At 37.1% G+C, this 13615-nt stretch overlaps 1 protein-coding gene and 1 pseudogene across 3 annotated transcripts in view; both read left to right on the forward strand.

Annotated features, from left to right (window-relative positions):
- Positions 1-13615, forward strand: part of ATAD1 (ATPase family AAA domain containing 1) — a 139857-nt gene that overhangs the window by 79295 nt on the left and 46947 nt on the right. For all 3 annotated transcript variants that reach the window (XM_058298844.2, XM_004464527.4, XM_004464526.5), the window contains exons 7-8: positions 6871-6960; positions 9281-9331. In XM_058298844.2, coding sequence (XP_058154827.1) covers positions 6871-6960; positions 9281-9331 — 141 coding nt within the window. The remainder of the gene's footprint in view (positions 1-6870; positions 6961-9280; positions 9332-13615) is intronic.
- LOC111765603 (coiled-coil domain-containing protein 115 pseudogene) lies at positions 8-5859 on the forward strand (annotated as a pseudogene).

The raw sequence follows: 13615 nt of genomic DNA on the forward strand, positions 1-13615 counted from the left end.
TATTCTAAGTGTTTTTATCAAGAAATGGTTCTGGGCTGGGGATTGAACCCAGGACCTCATGTGGTAAGCCGGCATTCAACCACTGAGCTACACTGGCTTCCTTGAGTTGACTTTTTCATTTGTTTTGCTTGTTGTTGTGTTTTTTTTATTTTTTTGTTTTTGTTTTTTTTTTTTTGGAGGTACTGGGAACCAAACCTGGGACATCCCATGTGGGAAGCAGGCACTCAACCACTTGAGTCACATCTGCTCCCTTGATTTTCTTATGTTGGATAAACTTGCATACCTGGGATAAATCCCAGTTGATCATGGTGTATAATTCTTTTAATATGCTGTCAGATTCATTTTGCTCGTTGTTGAGGATTTTTGCATCTATGTTCTTAAGAGATATTGGTCTGTGGATTTCTATTCTTAAGTTAGGGAGTATTCCCTCTTCAATTTTGTGGAAGAGTTTGAGCAAAGTGGCGTTAAGTCTTCTTGGAATGTTTCATAGAATTCACCCTTTGAAGCCCTCTGGCCCCCGGCTTTTCTTGGTTGGGATGTTTTTGATTACTGATTCAGTCTCTTTACTAGTAATGGGTTTGTTGAGAGCTTCTATTTCTTGAGTCTTCTTTGTCCCTTTCATATAGGTTATGTAATTTTGTTTAAGTGGTTTTGGTCATTATGGTACCCTTTTCATTTCTGATTTTAGTTATTTCAAAGGGTTGTCAGTTTTCATTGATCTTTTCAAATAACCAACTTTTTGTTTTGTTGGTTCTATATTGTTTTGGTTGTTTTTTTTTCTATTCCATTTATTTCTGTTCTAATCTTTGTTAGTTCCTTCTTTCTGTTCATTTTGGGTTTAGTTGGCTTTAATTTTTCTACTTCTTCCAGTTTTGCGCTGGGTCTCTCATTTTAAGTCTTCTCTTTAATGCAGGCATTTAGAACTATAAATTTTCCTCAGCACTGCCTTTGCTGCATCCCATAAATTTCGGTATGTTGTATTTTTGTTGTCATTTGCCTCAAGATATTTCCTAATTTTGCTTGATTTCCTCTTTAACCCATTGGTGTTTAAGAGTATGTAGTTTAATATACATATATTTGTGAATTTGCCCTTTCTTGCTGTGTTTTTGACTTCTAGCTTCATTCTTTTGTCGGAGAATGTACATTATATGATTGATTTGTTGAGACTAGTTTTTGTTATCTGACATTTCGTCAGTCTGAGAGAATGACCCATGTTCATTCACTTGAGAAGAATGTATTCTTTTGTTGTTGGATCAGGTGTTCTATATATGTCAGATAGGTCTAGTTGTTTTAGAGTATTATTCAAGACCTGTTTTTTCTTACTGATCTTCTGGCTAAATGTTTTACGTTATTGAAAGTGGTACGTTAAAGTCTCCTATTATTAATGTAGAACCATCAGTTTCTACCTTCAAATCTATCAGTATTTGCATCAGATATTTTGAGACTCTGCTTTTGTGTGCATATGTATTTATAATTATATATTCTTTATTAGTATATAATGACTGTCTTTTTCCCTTGTAACTATTTTTGACTTAAAGTCTATTTTGTATGATATTAGTATAGCTACTCCAGATCTCTTTTTTTTTTATTTTGTATTTTTCCCCACAAATCTCTTTTGGTTATTACTTTCATGGTATATATTTTTTTCATCCTTTCACCCTCACCATACATGTATGTTGACTTTAAGGTAAGTCTCCTGCAGATAATATATTTAGTTGGGTCACACTTTTAATCCATTCTGCCAGTCTCTGCCTTTTAACTTGAGAGTTTAATCCATTAACATTTCAGGTCACAACTGATAATACTGGACTTTCTTCTGCCATTTTGCTATTTTGTCTTTTGTAAATCTTATACCTTTTTTGTCCCTCACTTTCGTTAATGCCTTCTTTTATATTTATTTGCACTTTCTGTGTTGTGCCTTATTTAGTGCCTTCTATTTTTCTTTTTGGATGTATTTTTCTTTTTCTTTCCCTTGAGGTTACCATGGGGTTAAAATTTAATATCTTAAATATATAACAGTCATACTTGGTTTGATACCAACTTAACTTCAGTAGCAGGATTTTATACTTTTCCCATGCCCCTTTGTCCCCCAACCTTTTTTGTTTTGTACGTGTTACTCCATATATCTTTGTACATTGTTATGTCCCCAACCATAGATTTCTCATTACTTTTTATGCATCTGCATTTTAGTGCTATGGGAAGTAAGAAGTAGTAAGTAACATACTAAACAATACACTGCAATAATACTGGTATTTACAATGACCCAAATGTTTACTTTTGCCACAGGTCTTCATTTCTTTATGCTCCTTTGAACAACTGTCTAATGTCCTTTACTTTCAGTCTAAAGAACTCCCTTTAGCATTGCTTGTAGACTAGGTATTGTGGTGATGAACTTTCTCAGCTTTTATTTATCTAAAAATGTCTTACTTTCTCCCTCATTTTTGAAAGAAATCATTAGATATCATTAGATATAGAATTCTTGACTGTCACTTGTTTTCTTTCAGCACTTCAAGTATTTCAGCCCAGTGCTTTTTTTTTTTTTAAGGAGGTGTCAGGGATTGAACCAAGGACCTCATACATGGGAAGCAAGTACTCAACCACTGAGCTACATCTGCTCCCCAAAGACAGTTGATTTTTTTCATTTGTTTATTGTTAGGGGGTACCAGGGATCGAACCCAGGACTCATACATGGGAAGCAAGTACTCAATCACTCGAGCTACATCTGCTTCCAATCCACTGCTTTCTTGCCTCCTTGGTTTCTGATGAGAAATTGGCAATTAATCTAATTGGGACTCCCTTGTATGTAACATGTTGCTTTTCCCTTGCAGCTTTCAGAACTCTCTCCTTGTCCTTTGCATATGATGGTGTGATCCATATATGATGGGGTGTGTTTTTCTTCATGTTTATCCTGTTTGGTGTTCTTTGGGCTTCTTGGATGTGCGTATTCATGTCTTTGTTAAGTTTGCAAAGTTCTCTGTCATTATTTCTTTGAATAATCCTTCTGTCCCTTTCTTCTCTTTCTGTCTCCTCCCAACCCCTGCCCGTAATGTGTACATTGGTACACTTGATGATGTCCCATAGGAATCTTAGAGCATTTTCACATTTGAGAAGTGTTTTTCTCTCTGCTCCTCAGTCTGACTCATTTCATGTGTCCTGTCTTCCAGTTTACTGATTGTTTCTTCTACCAGATCGTTTGCTCTTGAAATACCTGGGAATTTTTCATTTCAGTTATTGTGGTTGTCAACTACAGTAGTTCTGTTTGGATCCTTTTTAAAATTTCTGTCTTTTTACTAAGATTCTTATATTGCTCATTTATTATTGTCCTGATATCCTTTAGTTCTTTCTCTGTGTTTTCCTTCATTTTAATTGAACATCTTAATACCATTCTTTTAAATCTTTGTTTGGCATGTGTACATTCTGGTTTCCTTCGTTGGTGTTTTCTGGATTTTAATCCTGTTCCTTAGGATGGGCCACCATTTTCTGGGTTGTTTTGTTTTGTTTTGTATTCTTTTGTTGCATACTTTACGTTTAAATATTTTAAAATGTCAACTCTGGGATTTATTCCCTGAGATGGCTGTTTCTTGATTTTGTAACCAGCTAGTGATAAGACAGAGTTTCTTGAGTTTCAGCCCTCCTTTGAGGAGTTTTGCCCAAGGTGAATGCAGTATGCAGGGTTTTTTCTATCTTTCTGGGCCTGTGTCTTGTCCTCCTCGGCATTTGCTTTTTAGTGTTTGGAGTTTCCCTGTTTATAGGGAGTTTGATTGTTCCCTCAGTTCTCAAGGAAACAGACCTCCCTCTCTTGGGTGAAGCTGTCAAGCCTTTTCTCCTATATAGTTTTTTCCATTCCTTTCCTTGTCTCAAACTGCTTTTGCCTGGAGGGCTGATTCTGGGAGGAGAGCACAGGGGAGATGACTTCTCCTAGTCAGTCTTTCCCAGCAGGAACAGGGCCAGGGACCTGTGAAAGGGATGCAGACTAGCTCCATGGTACCCTGGGGAGGGTATCAGGAAGGGCACCAAGAGCTTCTCTCTAATGGCTTGCCAAAGCTGTGCTTTCCTGGCCTGGCCAGCAAATGCAGCTCAGCCCTTTGGCTAACTGTTCCCCAGAGCTCTGAGGAAGCACAGCATTCTTAAATCTTCGCTGCTGTGTTTTTGTCTGGGCATGTTGAAACAATGGCTGCCCTCAGAGACGGAACCCTAGAAATCTGAAGTTGCTAATCAAAAGTGGGGATATCTATCCTGTCCACCCTTGGTTCTGGGGAGAGAGTTTTTTGTCACTTTATGTTACCAGTGACCTAGTGAGGGTAGAGAGAGCAATTTACTGTTCTTTACTGTAATTTATCAACCTTTTCCTCCAGCTCCTTGTATGTTGTACAATGGTATTTAGGCCTCTAGTATTTCAAAATAGTTGTTTCAGACAGTTCCTACCTTTTTAATAGATGTTTTGGTTTAAAGACTGAGTTCTGGGCGCACCGGAGGAGGTTGGGCGCGCGGGGCCATGGCCAGGCAGGATCCGCCGGCGGAGCTGGACTTGCTGCTGCTGCAGCTGCTGGAGGACCTGGAGCAGCTGGAGGCGAAGCGCACGGCGCTGAACGCCCGCGTGGAGGAGGGCTGGCTCTCGCTCTCCAAGGCTCGCTACGCCATGGGTGCCAAGTCGGTAGGGCCCCTGCAGTACGCCTTCTGCATGGAGCCTCGGGTCTGCGTCCGCACCAGCGAAGCCCAGGACGGACTCCCGCAGTTCCGGGTGGTGAAAGCCTGCGCCCAGCCCCCAGAGGAGGTGGGGCCCTGCGAGGCAGCTCTGCGCAGGCGCAAGGGCCTTGCTAAGACCCCAGAGCCTGAGCCCTTGGCAGCCCCCCCGGACCCTCTGAACTGGTTCGGGATCCTGGTTCCTCACATCCTGCGGCAGGCCCAAGCCAGCTTCAGTGAGGGCTTGCAGCTGGCTGCAGATATAGCCAGTCTCCAGACCCGAATCAACTGGGGTCGAAGCCAAGTCCGGGATCTTCAGGAGAGGCACAGGCTGTCCGAGCCAGGGGTTGCCTGACCTGTGTCCAGCTACTCGGCTTTTCTTCCTTCTACCTTCACAGATTGCTCTTCCCCCACCACAGCTACTCCACCCTCCTTAAAATTTCCCCTGCATGTTTACAACTCTGAAGAGGCAAAACGAGTCACATTGAAAAGCACCACTTTGAAACCACTTCTTGGCTTACCTGGCATAGGACACTCTCGTGGGCAGAAACAGAACAGGCTTGTGGATAAATGGGCTGTGATTTAGTTATAGAGTAAAAGAGGAATGGACAGGTTCTCTAGCTCCTCAAAACTGAATTTTAAAAAAACTGAATTTGATGGAAGATAGATTAAGGGAGTATGATTCCACGTAAATGAACAAATCTAACACCTGAGTAGATGTTTTAAGGGAAGTGAAAAAGAGTCTGGCTGGAAATTTTCAAGGAAACTCTGAAGAAACATGCATTTATTTTAGGAATGAGGTTGAGCCCCTTTGATGGTTGATGGGCCAAGTGTGTTTGATGTTCTGGGAACTCTATCCATATCCTTGCTTCATTTTCCTATGGGGTTGTTGCTCTTTTTAGCAATTTCTAAGAGCTGTTTATGTTTGGGGGAAATTAGTCCTTTGTTCATATTGTGAGATGTAAATTTTTTACCCCATTTGTTCACGATTTTTTATGTTTTTAACTTGTAAAACACATCACAGAGCAAAAAAAAAAAAAAAAAGACTGAGTTCTGGAGCTCCCTACTCCGCCATCTTCTCAGCCAGTGTAGTTTTTAAAGTTGATTTTTAAAAAAAATCTCTACATCCTTCATAAATAAGTGCTATAGATGTAGAAGTTAGCAGAGCCACCAGCATTTTCTTTTTTTTTTTAATTCCACCCAGCATTTTGGTGTTTGCTTTAACTGTTACCTTTGTTTAAATTTCACTGCTAGAGCTTTTATTTAATATTGAAAAAATACCACCTGCAGTTCCTGTAGGGATGTGATGTTGATGTGAAATCTAAAGAAATAATAAATATTATTACCGGAATCCTCATACTTAAGGAAAATTATTATTATTATTTTTTTTTAAAGATTTATTTATTTATTTAATTTCCCCCCTCCCCTGGTTGTCTGTTCTCGGTGTCTATTTGCTGCGTCTTGTTTCTTTGTCCGCTTCTGTTGTCGTCAGCGGCTTGGGAAGTGTGGGCGGCGCCATTCCTGGGCAGGCTGCTCTTTCTTTTCACGCTGGGCGGCTCTCCTCACGGGCGCACTCCTTGCGCGTGGGGCTCCCCCACGCGGGGGACACCCTTGCGTGGCACGGCACTCCTTGCGCGCATCAGCACTGCGCATGGCCAGCTCCACACGGGTCAAGGAGGCCCGGGGCTTGAACCGCGGACCTCCCATATGGTAGACGGACGCCCTAACCACTGGGCCAAAGTCCGTTTCCCAGGAAAATTATTTTTAATATTATTGTTGTTACCAATTAAAGAACTTGCAGTATCCCCTGTATATACTTCCAAACTATGTACTCTAAGTATAACATAGTTTTTAGTGATTTAACATTTATTAACAACAATATTTTGCAAAATACAAGTTTTTTAAAAATATCTTTATAATTTTCCAATAAAGATACTTGTGACTGAGCAGTGTAAATTTTTAATCACCAAAAGCCTGATAAAATGAATTAGTCTTTTCAGCTTTGCTCTCATCTTTATGGGATTAATTCAATTTGTATCTGTAAAGATTTGAGTAATGCCAGATTAAAATCAGATTTCTTATAGAAGGTTTAATTTAAATGCCACTTAATTTTTTTTTTCTAAGCCCTAGTGAGTAAAGGAGCATTATTAGTAGATTTAATACTTCATGTTTTCTTTATGTATTTAGGTCATAGTGATGGGAGCCACTAATCGACCTCAGGATCTTGACTCAGCTATAATGAGAAGAATGCCTACGAGATTCCATATCAACCAGCCCGTAAGTGATCCCAGTTGATATTATGAACAGTTAAATATTCATCTTTTTACCTGTTTTTATCTGTAAAAATTTCAAAAAGAGAATAATTTTTTCTTTCTATGACTTACTCTTTATGACAGGCAGGGAAGGAATAATAGAAGAACCTTTATAATTGCTTCTTTTGTCCTTTTCACTCATATCCTCTCTTTTTTCTTTTTACTTTCCTAAAATCAATGTTAATTTCCTTCTCTAAAACTCTTTAAAGGATATAAATCCCTTAAATTTACCTACTCACTTTAGTGATTAACTTTAGGACATGGCAAGTTATAATATGGAAAGTACAGAAGAAAATCTAAATTATAGTTTTGGTTTAGCATAGAGGAAAATTGGGAAAATGAGTTTAAAGAATTGTTCTATTCTGAAGACATGACATGAAGAACAGCTGGGATTATTTGATTAATTATTGGCAGTTATAAACTGTGCTTCCCTCTGACAGGATTAATGAATAACCTGTAGCTAAGATATCATTGTACCTCAGTTTAAGAACATGAATGCTTGGTGTTGTTGAACCAGTACTCCCTTCTTTTTAGCAGTTTTGTTTTAAGTTAAGCTGTTCTCTCAAGTAGATGATTATAATTTATTGATTCTCTGTAATTTTTGCACAGAATTCTCAAATCTTGTTTTTTTTCTGCCTTCAGATTGATGAAGAGAAAAACCAGGCTTTAGTAAAAGATGCATGTTAATGTGTAGTCATGTAGACAAACTTTTTAGTTTGTCATTCCCTTGCAGATTTTGAAATAAAAATATTGTTGCTCCATTTACAATCTTTAGCTAAAAATCATTTGTCCCATTTACATTTTATAACTTATCAGATTAGTTTGTAGCAGTAAACATGGTTTCCTAAGAGTGATTGTTGTGGCCTTGATATAATTATTTATTTATTTATTATCTTCTTTATGTTTTTATTAATCTTATTTTAAAACATCTTTTAAATTACTTTTATCAAACTAATTGCTATAGCTACACTACACTCTCTGGTTCCTCTGAGGGAATGCATGTATGTATTTAACCACTGTACGAAAATATGCCTGATATGTTAACGAAGAGATTTTTTTAACTGAGTGTAAAAGACTATAAAACTTTTTAGTAAAACTAATATTTCTTAAGTATTAATATGTGTCATTTACCTGCTAGGCTTTAGTGAATGAGATATGGCCCCTTGAACTCAGAGAGCTATGATGTAGCATGGGAGGCAGGCACATAAATAAATAATGTAAAATGTTCTTTTCAAAGGTGTGTTTAAAGAACTGTGAGAACCTGAGATGATAATGAAAACTAATAATTCTGTCTAAGGAGTCAGTGAAATTTACAAAATTCCGCTGGACCTTGAAGAATGGTGGGAATTTGACAGACAAATGCAAGGGCTTTCCTACCAAAATGAGCAAAGGCAAGATGTGGAAGTACCTGTTTAATGATGTATTTGAGGCATAGCTCAGTGAGGACACCAAGCAAAACAGTTGGAGATGAACCTGGAAAGGTGGACTGTGACCAGGTTTTAGATGAACTTTGTGTGCTTCACATAAGAACTTGGATTTTACTTTGTAAGCAAAACAGAGCCATCAAAAGTTTTTGAAAGAAAATTTAGTTTACCTCAGTGGTTCTGAAGACAAAGATTACTGATAGTCACTGCTTATAGTACAATAGAAAACGAATCTTTTTTGTAGTACAATAAATCCTACCTAGTATACATGTATACTAAGTATGGAAAGTAGCCTTTATCAAAATTATAAGTTTAATATATATTAATTGTGTGAGTTATCAAAATGCATTGTCACAGGCTTCATCAAATTTGTTAAAATGTCTTCTCTTATAGAAACTGGACTTTTATACCCCCCCCTCCACCATTCTTTTTGGTGAAAAATATATATATACTCAATACTTCATATGGTTATTTTTCTGTTGTTTCTTGTTTCCTTTTGAAGTCAGAAACGAAATGAAAAAAGGGAGATTTGCAGAGCTATAGAGTAAAGACATTACAGTCCTAGATGTTCGTTTACTCACTCAATAAACATTTAAGGACATGCTGTTTCCCAGACATTATGCTAACCACTGGAGATAAAGATTAAGAAGACCTAATTAGTTAGGAGAGCCACTGATGATTACTGTAGAGTCTAGAATCCAGATCTTGCTTTAGCCAGTAGTTTCCATGACCTCTATCAGAGTTTATGTCATTTCCTGGAGATATTATCAGATAGTTCATAAGAGAGAGAAGAAATACTTGGAAAACTAGTTGATCCTTATTCTTTAAAATCATATTAAATGGAAACGCCCTTCATTTTAGGCTCTAAAACAGAGAGAAGCAATCCTGAAACTGATCTTGAAAAATGAAAATGTAAGTAGAAAATTGTTTTCCCCCCATCCTATAAATATGTTTATGTTCATAAAGTCTTGAAAATAATGTAGCTTTGAACTTAACCTAAATTACTGCAAAATTCTTGGCTGGTCATGTAATTCAGTAACTATGGTATATGTGAACTAATTAATCTACTTAGGTTTTTTAAGATTTTTTTTTCATATCTACAAATTAAAGTCCTGATATAGTTCATACTGTTCTGAGGTTATATAAGTATTATTTTTGTGTAGACTTATGCCGTCTTCTTTGGGTTTTGTTTTTTGTTTTGCCTAATTGCAATATATTGTTTTATATACCATACCATCCATCCAAAGTGTACAGTCAATTGCTTTTTGTATAGTCACAGTGTTGTACATTCATCACCATAATTGCCTTATTTTTTGAAGCTGGAATTTAGATTTAAGAAGGTATGATAATCAAAATCTTCAATAGTTGTTAAGGTTTTTTGATAAATTGACTATTGTCAGCATGGTTCAACAATGACTATATATGTCAAATAATATACAAGGAAAAGTCTTCCTACCTCCTCTATATTTCTTCTATATCGTTTCAGATTGGCATTATGCCTATACAAGCAAATTAGAAAATATTATTCCCCCACCCTCACCCCATTTATTTTCTTCACACATGTGCAGAATTATAGTACGTTGAATTTTCCAGAAGAGTAATTGCTGGATCAGAAATAGAGTGTTTAGGGAAGCAGATGTAACTCAACTGATAGAGTGTCCACCTACCATATAGGAGGTCCAGGGTTTGGTACCCAGGGCCTCCTGGCCTGTGTGGTGACTTGGCCCATGTGTAGTGCTGCCGTGTACAAGGAACGCCGTGTCACACAGGGTGTCCCCTGTGTAGGGGTGCCCCATGCGCAAGGAGAGCAACCCCACACGAAGAAAGCACAGCCTGCCCAGTAGTAGCACCACACACACGGAGAGCTGACACAGCAAGATAACACAACAAAAAAGAGACAGATTCTCAGTGCTGGCTGACAAGAATGCAAGCGGACACAGAACACACACACAGCGAATGGACACAGACAGCAGACAACGGCCGGGGCGGGGGGAAGGGGAGAGAAATTAAAAAAAATAAATCTTAAAAAAATCTGAAGACAGAGGAACCTCTATTATTTAAAAAAAAAAAATAGAGTATTTATAGTTTTCATAGCTATTGCCAAATTTTGCATGCCAATTTATTTGTGTGCTATCAGTATTAAAATACCTCTTTCCCTATAGCCTTGCCATCATGATAGGTAGAAAATGGTATCTCATAGTTTTAATATAATTTTAAGGATGAAATGAATACTCTACTTTTAAGAATCATTTGAGGGAAGTAGATATGGCTCAAGTGATTAGGCTTCCACCTTCCACATGGGAGGTCTGGTTTCAGTTTCCAGTACCTCTAGGAGAAGGCAAGCTGGTGCAACAATATGATGCAACAAAGAGACACAAAGAGGAAAGACAATGAGAGATACAACAAGCCATGTATCTAAGGTGACTCAAGGCATTGAGTGCCTCTCTCCCACATGGGAGGTTCCAGGTTTGGTTCCCGGTGCCTCCTAAAGAGAAGACGAGCAGACACAGAAAGCTCACAGCAAATGACTACAGAGAGCAGACAGCAACCTCAAACAATGAGAGGTGGGAGGATAAATAAATAAAAAATAAAATCTAAAAAAAAAAAAGAATGACTTGAGGGAGTGTATGTGTCTCAATGGTTGGGTGCCAGCTTCCTACATACAAGATTCCGGGTTCATTCCCTAGCCTCCAGTACCTCAAAAAAAAAACATTTTAAAAAGGAATCATTTGAAATTTTTTCTTTGAAATGCCTGTTCATATTCTCTGCCCATTTTTCTATTGAAATGTTCTTTTTCTTACAATTTATAGGAACTCTATATATATTAGGGAGATTTGCCCTTTGTCTGTGATATGATTTGAAATTATTTTTCCCAGTTTTTCCTTTATTTACTTTCTTTTTATGTGTTCTGGGTTTTGAGTCTAAATGTAAAAAGCCTTTTCTACTCAAAGTTATAAAGGAATTTTCCATATTCTCTGAGTTCTTGCTACTAGGTTTTCCAAAACTCAGTAACTAAATATATTTGAAAACATTGTATTCTTTATTACCCTAAACTTGATATCTAAACTCACTATTTTTTAGTTTATTTTTATTTTTTAAAAATATGTATCTTTTTTAAAGATACTTAGATTACACAAAATGTTACACACAAAAAATATAAGGGATTTCCATATGCCCCTCTCTCCACACATCCCACCCCTCCCCACATTAACAACTTCTTTCATTAGTGTGGTATAGTCATTACAATTGATGAATACATTTGGAGCATTGCCACTAAGCATGGATTATAACTTACATTGTAGTTTATACTCTCTCCCACTTAATTCTTTAGTTTATGGCAGGATATATAATAGCTTGTATCTGTCGTTGCAGTGTAAACTCACTATTTGAAGTCACTGTTCAAAGTAAGAAACCAAATAGATCTCATAGTGAGGGATACTAGTATTTCTGTGGTTTTCTACTTTCCTTTAACCAGAATCAACCCCATGGCAAATTCTGGTCATCCTATATAAATGTATAAGTCATATCTCTGAAAGGATTCTTTTTTTTTTTTAACATAACCTCAATTTCATTATTATATGTGACAAAAACTTAACAATAATTTATTATCACAATATCTAGACAGTGTTCAAATTTCCGGTTTTTCCCTAAATATTGATTTTTAATTTCTTTGACATAGGATCCATGTAAAGTTTACACAATGCAGTTAGTTGACATCTTATAAGTCTCTATATAATTACCTCCATTGTCATCTTTTTTCTTACTTTTTTTTCTCTTTCCATTTATGTCTTGAAGAAACCAGGTTGAGTTTGTGTGTAATTTTCCCATCTGAATTATACTGATAGCTGGGAGCAATTGCTCTTCTAAAATTGGTAGTTAGATCAAGAGGCTGGATAAGATTCAGTTTCAGATTGTTGGGAAGGGTAGACAAGACACTGCTTCTTAGGTCGAATTATATTCTATTAGAAGATACGTAATAGCTAGATATCCTTTATGGTTTCATATTTAGCATTTAAATATTCAATAAATTTGGAATTTATCCAGATATAGTATATGTAGTATGAATCCCGCTTCTGTATTTCTAGATGGATACCCACTTGTCCCAATACCATTTATTGAATAGGCCATTTTTTCTTAACTAATTAAAGATATCATCTTTATCATATACTAAATTCTAATAGCTATTTCTGGACTTTCTATTCAGGTCATTGGTCTTTAGTATCTTTATGCACCAGTACAACAGTTTTAATAATAGAGGCTTTATAAATTTTATTTTATTTTTTAAAGATTTATTTATTTATTTATCCCCCCCCCCCCGCCTGTGTCTATCTGCTGCGTGTTCTTCTTTGTCCGCTTCTGTTGTTGTCAGCGGCACGGGAATCTGTGTCTCCTTTTGTTGCGTCATCTTGTTGTGTCAGCTCTCCGTATGTGCGGGCACCATTCCTGGGCAGGCTGCACTTTCTGTCATGCTGGGCAGCTCTCCTTACAGGGTGCACTCCTTGCGTGTGGGGCTCTCCTACGCAGGGACACCCCTGCGTGGCATGCACTCCTTGCGCGCATGGCCAGCTCCACATGGGTCGAGGAGACCCTGGGTTTGAACCACGGACCTCCCATGTGGTAGACGGACGCCCTAACCACTGGGCCAAGTCCGCTTCCCCTATAAATTTTAATATCTAGTAGAGCTAGACATTATTTGTTGTCCCCTACCCCCAAATTTTCCTGATTGTTTATTTTTGTGCATGAATTTTAGAATCAATTTATCCTATATAAGAAAAAACAAATATTAGTATTTTGGGTGGGTCATATTCTGTTTACAAATTAACTTCAAGAGAATTAAAATTTTTTTTATATTGATTCTCTTCTAAACATGGTATATCTTCTGGTTGTTTATGTCTTCTTTTGTGTCTTTCAGCAGTGTTCTAATGATTTGCTTTTTAAAAATTCAGAGAAGAAATTTTCTTTCCAAGTTTTAAATGAAGGGATATATTGCATGGCTTAAAGTTTGTAACATTTTATAACACATACATGTGGTCCAGTGTAGATGCCAATGGTAAACATATAGATGACGGTTAAAAAATGATTAAATTTAAGCTCTTTGTCCCTTAAGATAGTCATACTCTACAGTGTATTATGTATTCATATTTAAACTTTTAAGAAATTACTTATTGTGTCTGATTTAAATTTTGATTTCAGTAC

The sequence above is a fragment of the Dasypus novemcinctus genome, chromosome 6 (assembly GCF_030445035.2).
Source record: "Dasypus novemcinctus isolate mDasNov1 chromosome 6, mDasNov1.1.hap2, whole genome shotgun sequence".
NCBI lineage: Eukaryota > Metazoa > Chordata > Mammalia > Cingulata > Dasypodidae > Dasypus > Dasypus novemcinctus.